General features: G+C 43.1%; 1 protein-coding gene and 1 long non-coding RNA gene across 14 annotated transcripts in view; one reads left to right on the plus strand and one right to left on the minus strand.

Moving 5' to 3' along the window:
• Window positions 1-17,241, minus strand: part of UNC80 (unc-80 homolog, NALCN channel complex subunit) — a 197,931-nt gene that overhangs the window by 168,144 nt on the left and 12,546 nt on the right. For all 13 annotated transcript variants that reach the window (XM_079974817.1, XM_079974825.1, XM_079974823.1 and 10 more), the window contains exons 5-12: window positions 16,671-16,794; window positions 15,606-15,679; window positions 14,345-14,484; window positions 7,492-7,753; window positions 5,145-5,279; window positions 4,106-4,322; window positions 3,475-3,594; window positions 2,397-2,665 (exon numbers count right to left, since the gene is read on the minus strand). In XM_079974817.1, the coding sequence (XP_079830943.1) occupies window positions 2,397-2,665; window positions 3,475-3,594; window positions 4,106-4,322; window positions 5,145-5,279; window positions 7,492-7,753; window positions 14,345-14,484; window positions 15,606-15,679; window positions 16,671-16,794 (1,341 nt within the window). The remainder of the gene's footprint in view (window positions 1-2,396; window positions 2,666-3,474; window positions 3,595-4,105; window positions 4,323-5,144; window positions 5,280-7,491; window positions 7,754-14,344; window positions 14,485-15,605; window positions 15,680-16,670; window positions 16,795-17,241) is intronic.
• The window catches only part of LOC307220561, a 320,367-nt gene that overhangs the window by 8,337 nt on the left and 294,789 nt on the right, over window positions 1-17,241 (plus strand). The gene's annotated exons all lie outside the window — the stretch shown is intronic.

Raw genomic sequence — 17,241 nt, forward strand, 5'->3', positions numbered from 1 at the left:
TAGACAAAAAAGAAAGAGGCGGATTGCCTTGCCATACATGAATCTATATTATGAGGCATCCTGTCTAGTATGGTTGAAGGAATGGATAACACTGGAAAACACAGATCTCTTGGACTTAGAGGGTCACGATAATAGGTATGGGTGGCACTTGTACCTATGGTATGACAAAGTAAAAGTACATAAAGGGTTTTTAAATCATGTGATTAGAAGGTCAATTTATGAAGTGTGGGAAAGGAATAAAAACCTACTGGAAAGGAAAACTCCATGGTGCGGCACACCAATAGAGGTACTGACGGTTAAAAAGGTGAATATGGAGGGGAGGCGAGCAACGTATGAGGAAATTATCAGACGAACGGAACAAGGATTAAAGCTTAAACCATATGACCAAATCAAAGGTATGTTAACAGGCTGGTTGCAATACCATCAGGTAAATGACATAATGAGTGAGGATAAAAGGAAAGTCGGATCTGAGGGTAAAAAATCAAGATTCCAAATTAATAGAAAGCAGAGGTAGAACACTATCCAGAATGTATGATTTGTTGCTAGAATGGTTTACGAAAGATGAGGAAGTGAAAGAAGCTATGATAAAATGGGCTATAGATTTTGGGCATAAGATTGAATTGTATGCATGGATAAAATTATGGAATGAAGGTATTAAATTTACGGCATGTACGGTTCTGAAAGGAAAGGAAAATTGCCTTGCAAAAATGTGTATACAGTGGTACTTCGGGTTAAGTACTTAATTCGTTCCGGAGGTCCATTCTTAACCCAAAACTGTTCTTAACTTGAAGCACCACTCCAGCTAATGGGGCCTCCTGCTGCTGCCACGCCACCAGAGCACGATTTCTGTTCTCATCCTGAAGCAAATTTCTTAACCTGAAGCACTATTTCTGGGTTAGCAGAGTATGTAACCTGAAGCGTATGTGTCAGAGCTGCCCCTAGGTCCCAGCTCACAGAGGACCAACGCGAGGCTGTCGTTATGTACAAAAGTCTTTATTGAGGTTCAGTTTCCATTTCAAAGCCGCAGCGCGCAGCTCTACATCTTAAACCCTAGACCGGCGAAGTCCCGTCTGAATCTCCTCCCCTCTGACACCAGCTTAAGATCCTAGCCCTGCTCCACCTTTTCCGCTGCTTTCTCCTCCTCTGGGTCCTCCTGCCCGCTGGGGCATCCCCCTTTCTGGACTCTTCTGACGCTGAGTCGCTTAACTCCTCCCCCTGCCTCCAGCGGGCTTTAGGACCCGGTTCCCAATCCTCATTCTCTGCTGTCCCGCGCTCCTGTACATTTGAACTTGCCTCTCGCGCCAACCCAGTGACCTTCCTCCTGACCGTTACACTACTTCTGTCACTGCTTCCCTCTTCCGGGATACTGGCCGGATCTGACCTCCCCTCTGTTGTCTGACTCTCCGATGGTGTGGTCAGCCCTGCCTTATCTTCTCTCCCTGGTGGGGAATGCACTGGCCCCAATCCTTGGGATTCTTCCCCCCCACTCTGCTCTGGTGGGGAAGCTGGTCCTGATTTCCAACTACTGCTCTGGGAGTCCCTGCTGCCCCCTTGCTCCTGGGGCGTTCCCCTTGGGAACCCCCTACCCCTGGCCACTGGCGCCCCCTTCTGTGAATCTTCTGATTCGCTGGAGAGGCTCATGGAATCCCTCGGTCCACTGTCCTCTTCTCCTACGCTCCCCTCGGATTCTTCCCCTTCGCTCTCCATCTCCTCTCTTCCCTGTGCCTCTGCTCCTGAGCCCCTGACAGTATGTAACCTGAGGTACCACTGTACAATCATATGTGGTGGACGTGCGATAAAGTGAAGAAATTTTGGGAGTTGATTTAGAATAAACTTAAGAAAATAATAAAGTATACCTTCCCCAAAAAGCCAGAAGCTTTTTTGCTTGGCCTGATGGGAAAGGAAATTAAGATCAAAGATCAGCGATTATTTATGTATGCCACAGCTGCTGCAAGCACTTTGTTGGCCCAAAACTGGACATCGCAAGAAGTTCCTACCATTGCGGAGTGGCAGTCGAAGATGACGGACTATGCGGAGTTAGCCAAACTGACCAGAAGGATTCGGGAACAGGACGATCGGAGATTCCAGGACAATTGGAGTAAATTTATTGAATATTTAAAGGACAGTTGTAAAAACTTAAAAACACTAGCAGGACTGAAGTAACTCCTACAATGTAGATAAGATATGAAAAGATAAAATACGAGAGTGGATAAAGGATACCATCTGAAGGGAGGGAGGGAAATCACAAGCTCGGCAGAGCAAAAAGGTGTATATGTTGTTTAAAGTACGATAAGAAAGAATATGTAAAGAAAATAATAAAAATGTATGGGGTGGGTGGGAAGAAAATAAAAAATGCAGTAGCTAATGTCAGAATGAGTATTGCCATAAATATTTACCGAAAGATCTAGCATGCCGTTCTTGTGGACAAAGTTGCTGGTCCCGTCGATGTGGTCTGTATCCTCCAGGCAGCTATAGTTGATGCAGGAATCCGTCAAACTCCGAGGGAGATTGGCACAAGCCAGGGGCTCATGGGGCATCTCTGGGATGGGCACCTGGTTACAGAGCTTGCGCATGTGCTCACTGAAGAAGTCTGCATACCCCACATTGAAAGAGGCCAGAGTGGTGTTGAATGTTGCCACTGTGATGGTGGAAATTTGGGAACGTACTAGGCAGAAGTACAACAGATAATGTTAGCTTCACAAGGGGGATAATGTATTTATATTATGTCTTTTGTTTTCCCCCCATAAAATTTATTCATCACTTGGTTGAAAAAAAACCCTAAAACCCTCAAAGCGGTTTACAAAAGATAAAACAACAAAATCAATAATTTTTTGCAACCTCACTTTAAAACATACAAAAGTTAAAATGCCAAAACAGAATTACCTCAGCTTTCTAAGCATCTGGGTAGGCCTGTCAAAACAGGAATGTTTTTAGCAGGCTCCGAAAAGGGTACAGTGAAGGCTCTTGTTTGCTCTCAATAGGCAGGCAGTTCCAAAATGCAGGCACTGCCACACTGAACAATTGAGTTCCAAATGTGGAACAGGTATCATGTGGCACTTGATACAGTGCCAGTTCCTCCAATCAAAGTGGTCTAGTGAGTGCATGCAGGGTAGGGTGATCTTGTAGGTAAACTGGTCCAAAGTTCTTAAGGGCTTTAATAGTAATATTTAGTAATAGTAATACCTTGAACTTCGCCCACCAACAAATTGGCAGCCAATGCAGATCTCTGGCCACAGGTGTTATGTGCTGATAAGGTGTCACTTCTGTCAGCAATCATGCTGCAGAATTCTGCTCTAACTGCAGCTTCTGGATCAACTTGCACCCTGGGGAGGTCACTTCGGTGCTGCTAACACAGGTGTTTGACTTCACCCATGAGGTGCACTCCATTGTCTTTTGAGACAGATGCATGCTGACAACAGGTATAATATTTAATTATATTATTGGAATAGAATCTCTCTTGGAATAAAATCTCACCATGGCTGTTGGAGTGGTCTGGCAGGTCAGTAACCAGGGTATGATGGGAATGGGAATGCCTAGCACTCAAGCTCTCCATCTCTGTAGCTGTATCGGAACTACCTCGCCTGGTAAACCTCCCTAGAGCATGGGAAAGAAGCACACAGTTATGCTCATAGTGCAATGTTATTAATGAGGATGCTTTGCAAAATGATCATGTTTGCAAGTTGCAGCAATCAAGCCACATTTGGGTCTGTTGGCTGAAAATAGATGGGATAGAAATGCACCAAGCAAACGTTTTCTGGGGACTGAACACAGTGAATGGGTGATATAAAAGCTGCAGGATTTGGACTGTGAAGACAGGATCAATGAGCATGTCTGGAAATGTTCTGCACCCAGTTTGTTGAAATCATTAAATATTTAAACATAGTTATTCATATTAACATAGTTATTAAGCCCAGACAAACAAAAGAAATGTGTGGTTCAGCTATAAATCTGGCACAAATTTCACTGCAATTTCTAAAATATTAAATCAGATTAGATTGCTAAGTCATAATCAAACAGTATCCTGTGGTCCGTAAAAGCAACGGGACATTCTAGTGCATTCAGGGTCCGGAGAGCTCTCTACTCTGAAGGCCATGTTCTCATTCACCTAGGATGGTCGTTTGCCACCCTCCTCTCTCAATGCCACGCCTGTCTTCTCCAATCCCCGAGAAGCTGCCAAAAGAGAAGGTGCTCCGAGTAGGTGACACGTCCAAATGGTCTTCGTGGAGTAAGAAGGGCACCCCCATCCTTCGCTGCCGCTTTTTCCCTGTGTGGTGGTAAGGAATGGAGCCCTTGCGCTCGCGATCTTCTTTGCGGCTCTTGAACTGCAGGAAGAAGACAGGAAGAAATCTTAGCAGCAGAACTCATAAGACACAGGTGGGGAACCTCAGGTTCCAGTACCTGAATCATAGAATCAAAGAACGGTAGAGTCGATGGGACCACAAGGGTCATCTAGTCCAACCCCCGGCAACGCAGGAATCTTTTGGCCAACGTGAGGTTTGAACCACAATCCTGAGATTAAGAGTCTCATAACCCTACCAAATGAGCTATCCCAGGTGAAGAATGTGTCTCCCTCTGAGGCCACTTTGTCTTTCTAGACTCCCAATCTGCACCCCTGCTCAAGTTTCTTTGTGTGTTTGGAATGTGTCCTTGAACCTCTTGCTTGCCTGGCTGGCAGATAAAGAGGGGTGTGAAGGAGTGTGTAGTTATTAGCTTACTGCACAAAGGTATCATTTAGATTCATCACTCTTTTTTTCTTTTTGGGGGGATTTGATATCCCGCTTTATCACTACCCGAAGGAGTCTCAAAGCGGCTAACATTCTCCTTTCCCTTCCTCCCCCACAACAAACACTCTGTGAGGTGAGTGGGGCTGAGAGACTTCAGAGAAGTGTGACTAGCCCAAGGTCACCCAGCAGCTGCATGTGGAGGAGCGGGGAAGCGAACCCGGTTCACCAGATTACGAGACTACCGCTCTTAACCACTACACCAAACTGGCTCTCTGCCTGAATTTTCCTAGTTAGATCGCTTTAGTTCAGTGAGGGTCGGCCTTCATGTAGTTTATGCAGTCCACACCTTTAGCAAATAACAGCATTAAGTACATTAAGGGAAGAGATCCAATATTTTAATTTAAGGTGTGATTCATTTACCTTCTTAAAAATATTCATTCCCAAATCAGAGGAGAGGTCTGGAACAGCTGGCCTGCGCAGGTTGGTTAGCGACACTTTAGCAAAAGCTTCAGTGCTTAACGATTTTTCCTCCTCATTGCATTTCATTGTGAGATCCTATACGTCCGCAGAGAGACAAGAAACATACTACCATGTATAGGAAGACTGGATAAACAGCCAAATAACATAATATAAACATAATCATCTCTTATTATGTTGTAACATACTCCCCATTCCTCAGTTCCAAGGTTAGCACAATTGGTGTTTTCATTCCTTTGGGTGAGAACACTGGAGGCTTCTGGTGTGTAAGCATAGTGTAAGTTAGCACACATTTCTACAACAGGCAGCAGATCTGCTGACCATCAATCAGATTCCCAAAAGCCAACAAAGTTGCGCTCCAGTTTAACTCGCAACAATGACTAAAAAAGGGAAACTGACTCCATTCAATTTCATCTTTCATCTTCTCAAATGCCAACTGATATTATATTTGAAAAGCTGGAGAATATTTCCCAACAGCCAACTGACAGATTTATGCTATATTATTCTTTTTTCTTCAGCCATAGAAAAGCTTCAATGTCTACTTGTGGCTACCAAAAGAGCCATTAGGGGGAGGGGAAATGTCTGCAAAAACCTGCAGAAAAAAGCAGGGAAAATAGGCAGATCCCCCATCTTTCATCCAAACCTGCTATAGCCTAGGTCAGGGCCGTCTTTAGCAGATGCAACGCCGGGGTGCAAATATCCGCTCAGCGCCCCCAAATTACCACGGATAGTGGGGGAGGGGCAAAGCTGCGCACTGCCAGCCATCGGGGGGGGGGGGGAGAGAACTCTCCCCCATGCCGCTGCAAGATCACTCTCCTTCCACAGAGGCTTGGGAGGCAAGCTGCACACCCTCCAGCCATATGGTTAGTGGAGCGCAACTGGCGGGCGCAGCTCCCCCACTCGCTGGGGTGTCCCTGAGAGGCCGGCACCCTGGCGCAATGCACCACTAAGCCCTATGGGAAAGACGGCTCTCGACTAGGTTAAGCCAGGTACACTTCCCTCATGCTGGCAGGGAATGTCCCGGGTAGCAGATGGCAGCACTCAGCTGCAAACGCTTAATCTCTTTGCTTAGTTTACTTCGTTCCCCAAAATAAGAAATTCAGAGGTAGAGGGAAGCTGTGTAGGGTCTGTCCTGAAATAATTGCTGTGGGTGGGATAGCATTGACCAAAAGTAAAGTTTTATCTGAGCCCAGTCCCTTTTTCTGCCTCTTGTTTTGGGAGCAATGGGCGGCTGATCTGCTAAGGCAGCTTTGCAAGAGTAAAGGAAAGGGATCCGTTTTTATTCTGTTGCCCCCTTCAGTCAATCCCACCCCAAGGAACCTTTGCATGCTCCAATTTGCTGTAAATATCAGCTACCCACAGCCCTTATTCACTGTCATGGCACTAGTGTGGAGTTTGCATAGTTGGGTGTCTAAGAGACTGTCTCTCAGTTCCATAGCTGCTCTATTGGGGAAATAACATTTATTGGCCAGATCACACAGATAATGCATGCAACATATTTTTGTACATTCTAGAAATACTGCATGTGTAGTAAATATTACAGTTACACATACTTTTCACTACTTCTTTAAGTCTCTTCACTGTGTAATTGTTACTAATTAATGTACCCTGACAGGTCTGCAACTATTCAAACATACCTCATTGCAATTCTAAACTCATGTTTGGTTCTATACGTTCCTCTGTGAACACAGTAATAGTGGTGAGTCAAGATATTTTATATCTGCTGCTTATAATACTAACTGGGTGCCTCTTTCCGTATCAGCTGCCAGTGCATTAACATCTTCTGCTGAAACCATCCTTCATTATACCTTTATCAGAGGTACACTATATGAAAACAAGGGAAAGGGCCTTTTGGGGGTGGTACCCCAATTATGGAATGCTCTCCTTAAAGAGGCTTGCCCGGTATCCCCCAGTGCAATGTTTTGGGAACCAGGCAAAAATATTTTTGTTCACTCAGTAATTTGAATGCTGTGTATGTTTCAAAAATTGAGTGGTTTTTAATGATTTTTTTTTTACTGTTGTATTTTATTGTGCACTGCACTGAAATTGTCAATAGAACAGTGTAAATATATTTTAAATAAATAAATCCTAAAAATCAAAGGAATATTTTGTTTATTTCCAAATGAACAAAAGAGCAGCAACCTAGAAAGACAGCTAAATTATATGTGTACTTCTTCCCTGGTTGGTCTGAAATTCTGGCCAGGTTTCTGACCAGGCCATAAGACCTAAAACTATAGACATGTTAGCCACACCACCCCCAAACCTTTGTGGGCTGTCCCGTTGTCCTTACCTGTGTTTTGTGAGTGTTCACCAGTGATGGAGCTGCTGCAACCATGGAACTGCTGCGAGGCCTGGGCAACGGTGGGACCTCTGGCTCAGGAGATTTCTCAGGCCTTTCCTCCAGCATATGCCGCAGCCTCTGGAGGTAATACATCAGGGACCACTGAGTGCCTTCCTCGGACCAGTGTGGCTGAAGTAGGCAGCGTAATACAGCCACGTCAAAATAGGTAGCATACCGAGACTTTTGGCATGGTGGGATGACCAAAGACACCCTGTCACAAATGATAAAGAAACAAATGCTTTGAACTATAGAAGCAGCCAGACCCCTAAGGGCTTCCAAGTATACCTTATTACAGGACAAGTCAAAGGACAAACTGCTTACTTCAGTCTGGAGAAAGCTGCTTAAGTTAATAGCAACCTTATTAGCAGAAGATATCAAATTCTAACCAGAAAAGCTTAACTCTGCAATCTAAACATATAATTCATATAAGGAAAATGGCACAAACTATTCAGTATTCAAGCTCTCTTGAAATATAGCTTTTCTATCAAAGCTTAAGGTCAAGGAGAAGAATAAAGAATGTGACTAATTGTGATTCCAAGGAAGGATGATGATGATTATATATTTATACCCTGCTTACAGATTAAAATATGTACTACTATGAACTACCTGCATTTGCATCACTGCCAATCAACCCTAAGCACCCTCTCCTACGGAAATCTGACCAGGCACCCACATATTAACCGTGTGATTAATTAATAAGTCACACCAGTTAATTGATTAGTGCTTCTAGCCCAGCTTTTGTGAACCCTAGATGTTGCGCTTCCAGTGAATTTTCCACAAGTGCTGAGCCCTTTCAAGAGCACTTGCCTGCCTGTTCTAAAGAGGGTCCCCAGATTGCTGCCAGAGTCATCTCCCTTTTCCCCAGGGTCTATTGCAGCTGAGGTTGTACATCAATGCCAAAGGCTGCTGGAGAATAATGCAACATGAGGTCTGCCACACCAGGGCCAGCCCTGACATTTTGGCACCTGAGGTGAACCACTAAATGGTGTCGCCCCACCCATCAGGGATTAAGGGGCGAGTGAAGACCTACATCAGGAACAAGGGTGTGTGTGAAGAACTACTTTGGGGTGGGGGGCAGGCGGGGGGCGGGCGGGGGCAGTGCAGCGGTGGCAGCAGTAGGCAATGCATTCCTTAGAGGCCAAATTTGCTGCCACTGTGGATCCTGACACCTGAGGTGGCTGCCTCACCTTGCCCCATAGTAGAAGTAGCTACACCTTCTGTTGGCTGGGACTGTTATGGAAGAGGATAAACTGCTGTCCTTTTTATGGAATGAAGATAAAAAATCAGGATTTAGTGAGAAAAAATCTAAATATCAAACAGAAATTTTGGAAGGGAAAACAAAACTTCTATTGAAGATGTATAATGTTTTAATGGAATGGGATACCAAAGACGAGGAAATTAAGGAGGTGATGGTAAAGTGGGTAATTGACCTGGGTTATAATATAGATTTTGATAAATGGACAAATTTATGGAATAAGGGAATGAAATTTACGGCATGTTCCACTTTAAGGGAGAACCTAGAAAAAATGATGTATAGGTGGTATATTACCCCAGTTAAATTAGTAAAAATGTATAAAATGGGAAATAAGGCTTGTTGGAAATGTAAAAGTAAAGATGGAGACCTATATCATATGTGGTGGACATGTGAGAAAATGAAAAGATTCTGGGAATTAATATACAATGAATTAAAGAAAATCTTCAGGTATACCTTTCCAAAAAAGCCAGAGGCGTTCTTATTAGGGATAATAGGGGACAAAATAAAAAGATTGATCATAAGTTATTTCAGTACGCAACGGTGGCAGCTAGGATTCTAGTAGCGCAAAAATGGAAGACATCAGAAATTCCAACTGTTATGGAATGGCAGGTAAAACTATTCGAATGTACGGAATTAGCGAAAATGACACATAAGATTAGAACCCAAAAAGGATCAAAGTTTGTAGAAGAATGGATCAAATTTGTTACATATATAGAAACTAACTGTAGAAGCTTAAGGACTACAGCAGGATTAACTTAACTCTTGTGATATATATATAAAGAATATGAAGAAACTGTAAAAGATAAGAAATAATAAGAAAACCACAACTGGGAAGGAGGGAAGTCGAGGCATGATCTAACGAAATGTAGATAAGATGATACTATATATAACTTTAAAGAATATTGTATTTAATTTTTAATTTATTATTTCGTACTTATGTTTTCTTTTTCTTTTTTTGAAAATGTTAATAAAAATTAATATTTTTTTTAAAAAAAAGGATGGTAGTCATGTTGGCTCATAAGGAAAACTCCAAAATTGCATACCCTCCAACATTTCTCTGATGAAAATAGGGACGTCCCATTCCATAATGATAATTTTACTATTTATACCCCACACATCTTACTGGGTTGTTCCAGCCACTCTGGGCAGCTTCCAACATATATTAAAACATAATAAAACATTAAACATTAAGAAAACCTCCTTATGCAGTATTGGCTTCAGATGGCTCAGGGGTCGAATAACTCCATACCCTCCAACATTTCTTCAATGAAAGAAGGGACATTGTAAAGAAAAGTGGGGCATTCTGGAATCAAATCAGAAACTGAGACAGCTTTTCTAAATCAGATATGTCCCTAGAAAATAGGGACACTTGGATGGTCTGAAATCAATAAAAGGGTGATACTTTCATTAGGTCAACCAAAATGGTTTTTGTTTTTTTAAAAGGAATTCATGTCTGTTTTGTTATGTTCCCCCTCCAGTGATTAATCCACTGGTATACTGTGATCTATTTTTAGTTGCTCTTTAATCTTGTTTGTAAATTGTTTTTTAATGCTCTGTTATTTTATGGTTTTGTAAATTGCTTTGAGAATTTGTGCCGATAAAGCTGCATTGGTAGAGAAACAATAAACACTGGTGTTGGCACAAATCCCAAAACCTAAGAGTGTTTAATCCTTGCTGAGAAACAGATTGTGCATCTTACACCTGATTCTTCCCTATTAATGAGCACTAATACTAAAAGGAAAGGGAGTTCATGATGGCTGGGAGTTTGTTAAGAGGGAGATAGAAAAAGCACAACTTCAGGCAATACCAATGAGACGGAAACATGGAAGGTGCCTAAAGAAGCCAGGGTGGCTATCTAAAGAACTTTTAACTGAGTTAAGATTTAAAAAGGATGTGTACAAAAAATGGAAAAGGGGGGAAAGCACCAAAGAGGAATTCAAACAAATAGCCAACACGTGTAGACACAAAGTCAGAAAAGCTAAAGCACAGAATGAACTCAGGCTTGCTAGACAGGTTAAAAGCAACAAAAAAGGCTTTTATGGGTATGTTCGTAGCAAAAGGAAGAACCAAGAAACAGTGGGGTCACTCAGAGGAGAAGATGGTGAAATGCAAACAGGGGACACAGAAAGGGCTGAACTCCTCAATGTCTTCTTTGCCTCAGCCCGACCTGAAGAATTTGGAGCAAATGATTCAGCAGAGGAAACACAGCCCAGAATAACTAAGGAGATACAAGAATACTTGGCTAGTTTAGATGTATTCAAGTCTCCAGGGCCAGATGAACTGCATCCAAGAGTATTAAAAGAACTGGCAGATGTGATCTCAGAACCACTGGCAGTCATCTTTGAGAATTCCTGGAGAACAGGCGAAGTCCCAGCAGACTGGAGGAGGGCAAATGTTGTCCCTATTTTCAAAAAGGGGAAAAGAGAGGACCCAAATAATTACCGCCCAGTCAGTCTGACATCAATACCAGGGAAGATTCTGGAGCAGATCATTAAGCAAACAGTTTGTGAGCACCTAGAAAGGAATACTGTGATCACCAATAGTCAGCATGGATTTCTGAAAAATAAGTCGTGTCAGACTAACCTGATCTCGTTTTTTGACAGAATTACAAGGCTGGTAGATGAAGGGAACGCAGTGGATGTAGCCTACCTTGATTTCAGCAAGGCATTTGACAAGGTGCCCCATGATATTCTTGTAAAGAAGCTGGTAAAATGTGGTCTTGACTATGCTACCACTCAGTGGATTTGTAACTGGCTGACTGACTGAACCCAAAGGGTGCTCACCAATGGTTCCTCTTCATCCTGGAGAAGAGTGACTAGTGGGGTGCCACAGGGTTCTGTCTTGGGCCCGGTCTTATTCAACATCTTTATCAACGACTTGGATGATGGACTCAAGGGCATCCTGATCAAATTTGCAGATGACACCAAACTGGGAGGGGTGGTTAACACCCCAGAGGACAGGATCACACTTCAAAACGACCTTGACAGATTAGAGAACTGGGCCAAAACAAACAAGATGAATTTTAATAGGGAGAAATGTAAAGTATTGCACTTGGGCAAAAAAAATGAGAGGCACAAATACAAGATGGGTGACACCTGGCTTGAGAGCAGTACATGTGAAAAGGATCTAGGAGTCTTGGTTGACCACAAACTTGACATGAGCCAACAGTGTGACGCGGCAGCTCAAAAAGCCAATGCAATTCTGGGCTGCATCAATAGGAGTATTGCATCTAGATCAAGGGAAGTAATAGTGCCACTGTATTCTGCTCTGGTCAGACCTCACCTGGAGTACTGTGTCCAGTTCTGGGCACCACAGTTCAAGAAGGACACGGACAAACTGGAACGTGTCCAGAGGAGGGCAACCAAAATGGTCAAAGGCCTGGAAACGATGCCTTATGAAGAACGGCTAAGGGAGCTGGGCATGTTTAGCCTGGAGAAGAGGAGGTTAAGGGGTGATATGATAGCCATGTTCAAATATATAAAAGGATGTCACACAGAGGAGGGAGAAAGGTTGTTTTCTGCTGCTCCAGAGAAGCGGACACGGAGCAATGGTTCCAAACTACAAGAAAAAAGATTCCACCTAAACATTAGGAAGAACTTCCTGACAGTAAGAGCTGTTCAACAGTGGAATTTGCTGCCAAGGTGTGTGGTGGAGTCTCCTTCTTTGGAGGTCTTTAAGCAGAGGCTTGACAACCATATGTCAGGAGTGCTCTGATGGTGTTTCCTGCTTGGCAGGGGGTTGGACTCGATGGCCCTTGTGGTCTCTTCCAACTCTATGATTCTATGATTCTATGATTCTATGATTCACTAGGACAACATTAACATTAACAAACAGACTGAAAAATAATACAAAAAGTATATCTAATTTATTTGAGATTAAGAAAGTTAACAAACGGATAAGGTTGCTCTGCTGGTTAAGAATCGTTACCTTATATTAATTTTTGCTGGGGCAGAAGTGGCCTTGCTAAAATTCCCAGTCTACTTGTCATCAAACACCCACCTCCCAGTTTTCTACATGTCACTCAGACTGTGGCTATGAACTCTGAGGGTGACTCGTTCTTTTGGACTGGGGACTACATTAGGGACAAATAGTAGACTGCATATAGTATATTCAGAAACAGAACGCCAAAGTTCAAAAAAAAAGGTCAGGATATCTACCAAAAAGCCAATCTATGTTCTGTTGAATAAACCTGCCTTTTAAAAAATCTAGACATTTTCATGTCTTCTGAATTTTAATTTCAACTCTGTGCTGACTCAACTCAGTTACCACGACCCCCAAAGGCTGTGGATGTAGCAATTTGGTTGAATTTGGTCTTCAAGGACAAAATAATTCCATGGATGCTGGATTAGTAACTGGAGCAAACAACATTTATTTCTTCACTGCATGTTGCTTGGCAACAACAACCCTTCCCCCCCCCCCCCCGTATCCAGTTGACTTTGTAGTGATCAATGAGTTCAGAAAATGAGGAGAAATTAATGACGCAGAATAGAGAGCCTGCCTGCAGCTTCATTGCCATAGCGACCGCCCAGCTCAGTTTCAGACACTGACTGCCTCATTTTTGCTGTCTAAAAACCAGTTTCTTCCTCCTTAGGTCACTCTGAACTAGCCTAAAAATAATCAAGTAAAGAGAGCTGTCCAAAAACTATAGCTCAGCAGGAAAATGAATATTTGATATATTTTTAAGAGTGTGTATGTTTTGTGTCTCCCCCCCCCCCTTTCTGTGTATATATTTGGGGAAAGTCTTCGTTTCCACTCTCTGTGAGCATGGCACTGCTAACTTTCCTACATCACAGAAGTTGCTTTTCAATGTTTTTTTCACAGAAAATAAGGTTCCTGGGTGGGGAAGTCAGCTGTGCCCTTTTAATATAGTTGGCAACAGGTCAGGACCAGGTCAGTAAACATGAATGCCTTGTTTCAGGCACTATGCTTCAAACATTTTTCTGAAAAATTAAAATGCTTGCCAGAGATTCTTGCAAGAGAAAGTGTCTTTGAATGTCTAAACAACAATTTGTGTTTCGATCCACTTGGCAATGGCTTCAGCTTAAAACATGGTATCCTACAAGAGACCAACAACCCAGGGTCAAAACTTAAAACGGGCAAAGAAATAATGCCCCTTAGTGGCCACAGTGTAACACCTCAGGAAGCTTTGAAGGGGACAAACTGAGAGGAAGGTGCCTGCCTCATTCGCAGCAATGCTGTGTGAGGAAGGAAAAGCAGTTCCCACAACACTGCTAGGGCATATGGAAGGCACCAACGTCCCACAGTCTCTTCCAGAGCTGTATGTGAAGTGAAGTCCTGGAAGATAGCAAGGCCACCAATGAGGGTGTTAAATTAGTGTTATATGCTATTCAACACACATTTTATAGTCCAAATACATTTCAAACAGAATCACACAACTGGAAGACTCCCATTTTAATATTTAGAACAGAAATAATCTTTCTCTGTATTTTCTAACTGTGGGAAGTATCCTATGATCATAAAAGAAGAGGACAGGGATGGGGAGAAAAGAGAGACAAGGAGGACCCCTTCTAGAAGATCAGCTTTTACCTAGGATAGGGGGGTCCTTTCTCCTGGGAGGCTTGGGATGACACACTTCCATCAATAGAATTCCCACGGTGGCAGCCTGAGAAAGCAGGCCTGGGGGGCACTGCATCTGCCTGGGGTGTTTCACACACTACCTGGAGCCCCTGTGGGTGCAAAAATATTTCACAGAGAGAAATGCAATCAAAATGTGCAGTTTGCTGTTCTGCCTAACATGTAATCCAAACTACTCTTGCTGTTAATTGGAGGAACTGAACATTCAGGTGTCCTCCGTGAAAGCTTCACTGCAGGAATAATGGTTGAAGTCTGCATAATTAGGCTATGCACTGAAACTGCAATCCTTTGCATAGTTTGCATAGTTTCTTGAGGGTAAAACCCACTGAAAGAAACTGCACTTGCTTTGAATGAAGCACACATATAAAAGACTGCACTGTAAGGATCTACTCCCATGGTGTAGCAATGAGCTTGCCTTGCATCCATCATGCAGGAACTTGTTGCTGTTTTCTACTTCACTCTACTACACTATTTGCAAAATGAGGAGCGTGGTGGTGCAACTCTAGAGTGCAATTAAAGGGAAAGGAATTGGCTTTGACAGTCCATGTCAAGTGCACAGTTCAAACCTGTTCTTTGAAATAACTGTGTTCATGTAAAACTTGTTCTAGCTCTCTGATGTGTTATCTTTCTAGGTGCAGAGCAACAATTCTTAGAGTGGTTAAACTGTTGTCCTCAGGCTTTTGTGGGGGAAGCCATGGCTGTTTAAAGTGGAATGATACTGGGATGGCTGACAGCTCTCCCACACCTAGCATAGATCTGATCCAAGAAGGCTCCTATCTAGTTCATCATTCTGTTCTCACAGTGGCTGCTTACGAAACTTTCTTTCCCTGAAATCCTGAATAAAGGCCTGAACCTCTTACGGAGGGCAATCATTTAAAGCCAATCTTTGATGGCTGAGGTTAAGTGGATATGGATTAAGTGGATTTTAGCTTTTGTTATTTCAGGTTCTGCTAGGATTTAATTTGCATTATACAGCAAGCATTTGTTTAAAGTTATTCCACTTCTCTTGAGTTCCCAAAGGGACTGTGGTTGGTATTTTGGTATTTTCAAAATTGGCCTTCCCAAAGGAGCAAGTGGGAAGGACAACCCGTTCCTTTCCAGGATCGCTTCCTTCCCTGCAGAAAAATGCTTTCCTCAGCCCAGTTCCTTAGCTCGCCCCCTGCCCCTCCCCTCCCTGTGATTCCAATAAAGATTGTACAGCCTCAGACATTACCTCTGTACGTCCAGCATCCACATTAGGAGATTCACATGTCAGAGTCTGGTTTTTCATTGGAGAACTCCTCTTTGCTGGCAAATGAAGAACTTGTTAGTAGGCAAGCTGTGTGACTCAAAGCACAGAAACACTGGAATTGGCTAAGAAGTGCATGCATTTTTAAATAAAACAAAAAACCTCTTGAATCATGCAAATGCAGCCTCCCAGGCTTCTCTATCAATCCCTTCAGGCTCTCCCCAGGCTACAACCCTCACCAACCTTACTTCACACCCTCTTCTAGTGCTTTCACCTGGGTGGGAGGTGTCATTGAACTCTGATAATGCACAGGAGTCACCTGATTAACTCTGTCAGTGAAAGCCCTGTGGAAGGGCTTCAGTTTGTGCAGTGGGGCATCTCCCCTCTCCTTCTCCTTGCACCTCTGAAATTAGCTGGGTGTGAACCCCCAGAACTGTATACGGGAGGGGGGAGTGTCGTTCCATTTGGCACTTTTGCAATAGTGCAGCAATGAATACCACCAAATGCCTCTTGATGGATGATAGAGAGGGTGTTTGAGTGTCTGTAGATAGTAGACTACTGAACAAAGATTACATTCACATGTATTGCTGCCCCTACTTTGCCTCTGGCCGCTAGAGTTGCCATATTTCAGAAAGTGAAAATCCAGACACAAAAGTTTTTTGGGGGCCAAAGTTGACATGGCATGCCATACATCTGGATTTTCTGGGAAGTCTTGCCGATTTCTGCCCGGACACTGCTTTTGACCACAGTATTCCAGGAAATTCTGGACATATGGCCACCCACCACTATCATGTGTCCCCTGGAATGTTTCTCATGAGACACTGTGACCCTTGGTCTGGAAAAGGTTCCCCAGCTCTGTGTTAGGGACTTGGAGCCCTGTTAGATACTACATCTACTATTAAGAGGTGGTTCTCTGCAAAAGAATTTGCTATCGGTTCTTTGGTGGAAGTTTGAGGAAGCCTCTGAAACTCTATAACAGACACTTACCAGCTACTTCTCTATGACTTTCAGTTTCTAAGTACTTTTGCATGCATTAACACAACCACAAACCTGTGATTATATTCCTGATGGGTTTAACCAGGGCAGTAAAGGCGGAAACTTCAGGTTGCCTGTGCTCCCACATCGGCTGCCAAATAACAAGGCCACTGGCCAGACGAAAAGTCAGATCAGATTCCTAAAAGGACACAAGAACATGGGGACACCTGTGGATCTGACGGAGAAGAGCATTGATATTTTTTATTTAAACCCAGAGATTCCTTGTTCCAAAATCTCATAGGTAGAGTCCTTCTGTCCTATAAACCACTCTCTTATTCCATTTTACACATGGTTTATCCACAAAAGTGTATGGACAATCATGGGGGTGGTATGTTGTGCACAAGGTGTCTTATGACTGGGTTTGGGGTGCCGGCAGTGGGAGCAGCCATTGGCTCTGTGTTGCTGTAGTTGGGGAAGAGTATCTGAAGTTCTTATTGCTGGTTCCAATTTCACTCTCCAAAAATGTAATGCAATTCTACCTGTAATGAAGGTGGTAGAAATTGTAAGAATCATCTCATGCACCGAATAAACATTTTATACAGCAGAAAGAAAGAAAGAAAGAAAGAAAGAAAGAAAGAAAGAAAGA

This window comes from Podarcis cretensis, assembly GCF_951804945.1.
Source record: "Podarcis cretensis genome assembly, chromosome: 1".
In the NCBI taxonomy this organism is placed as follows: Eukaryota; Metazoa; Chordata; class Lepidosauria; order Squamata; family Lacertidae; genus Podarcis; species Podarcis cretensis.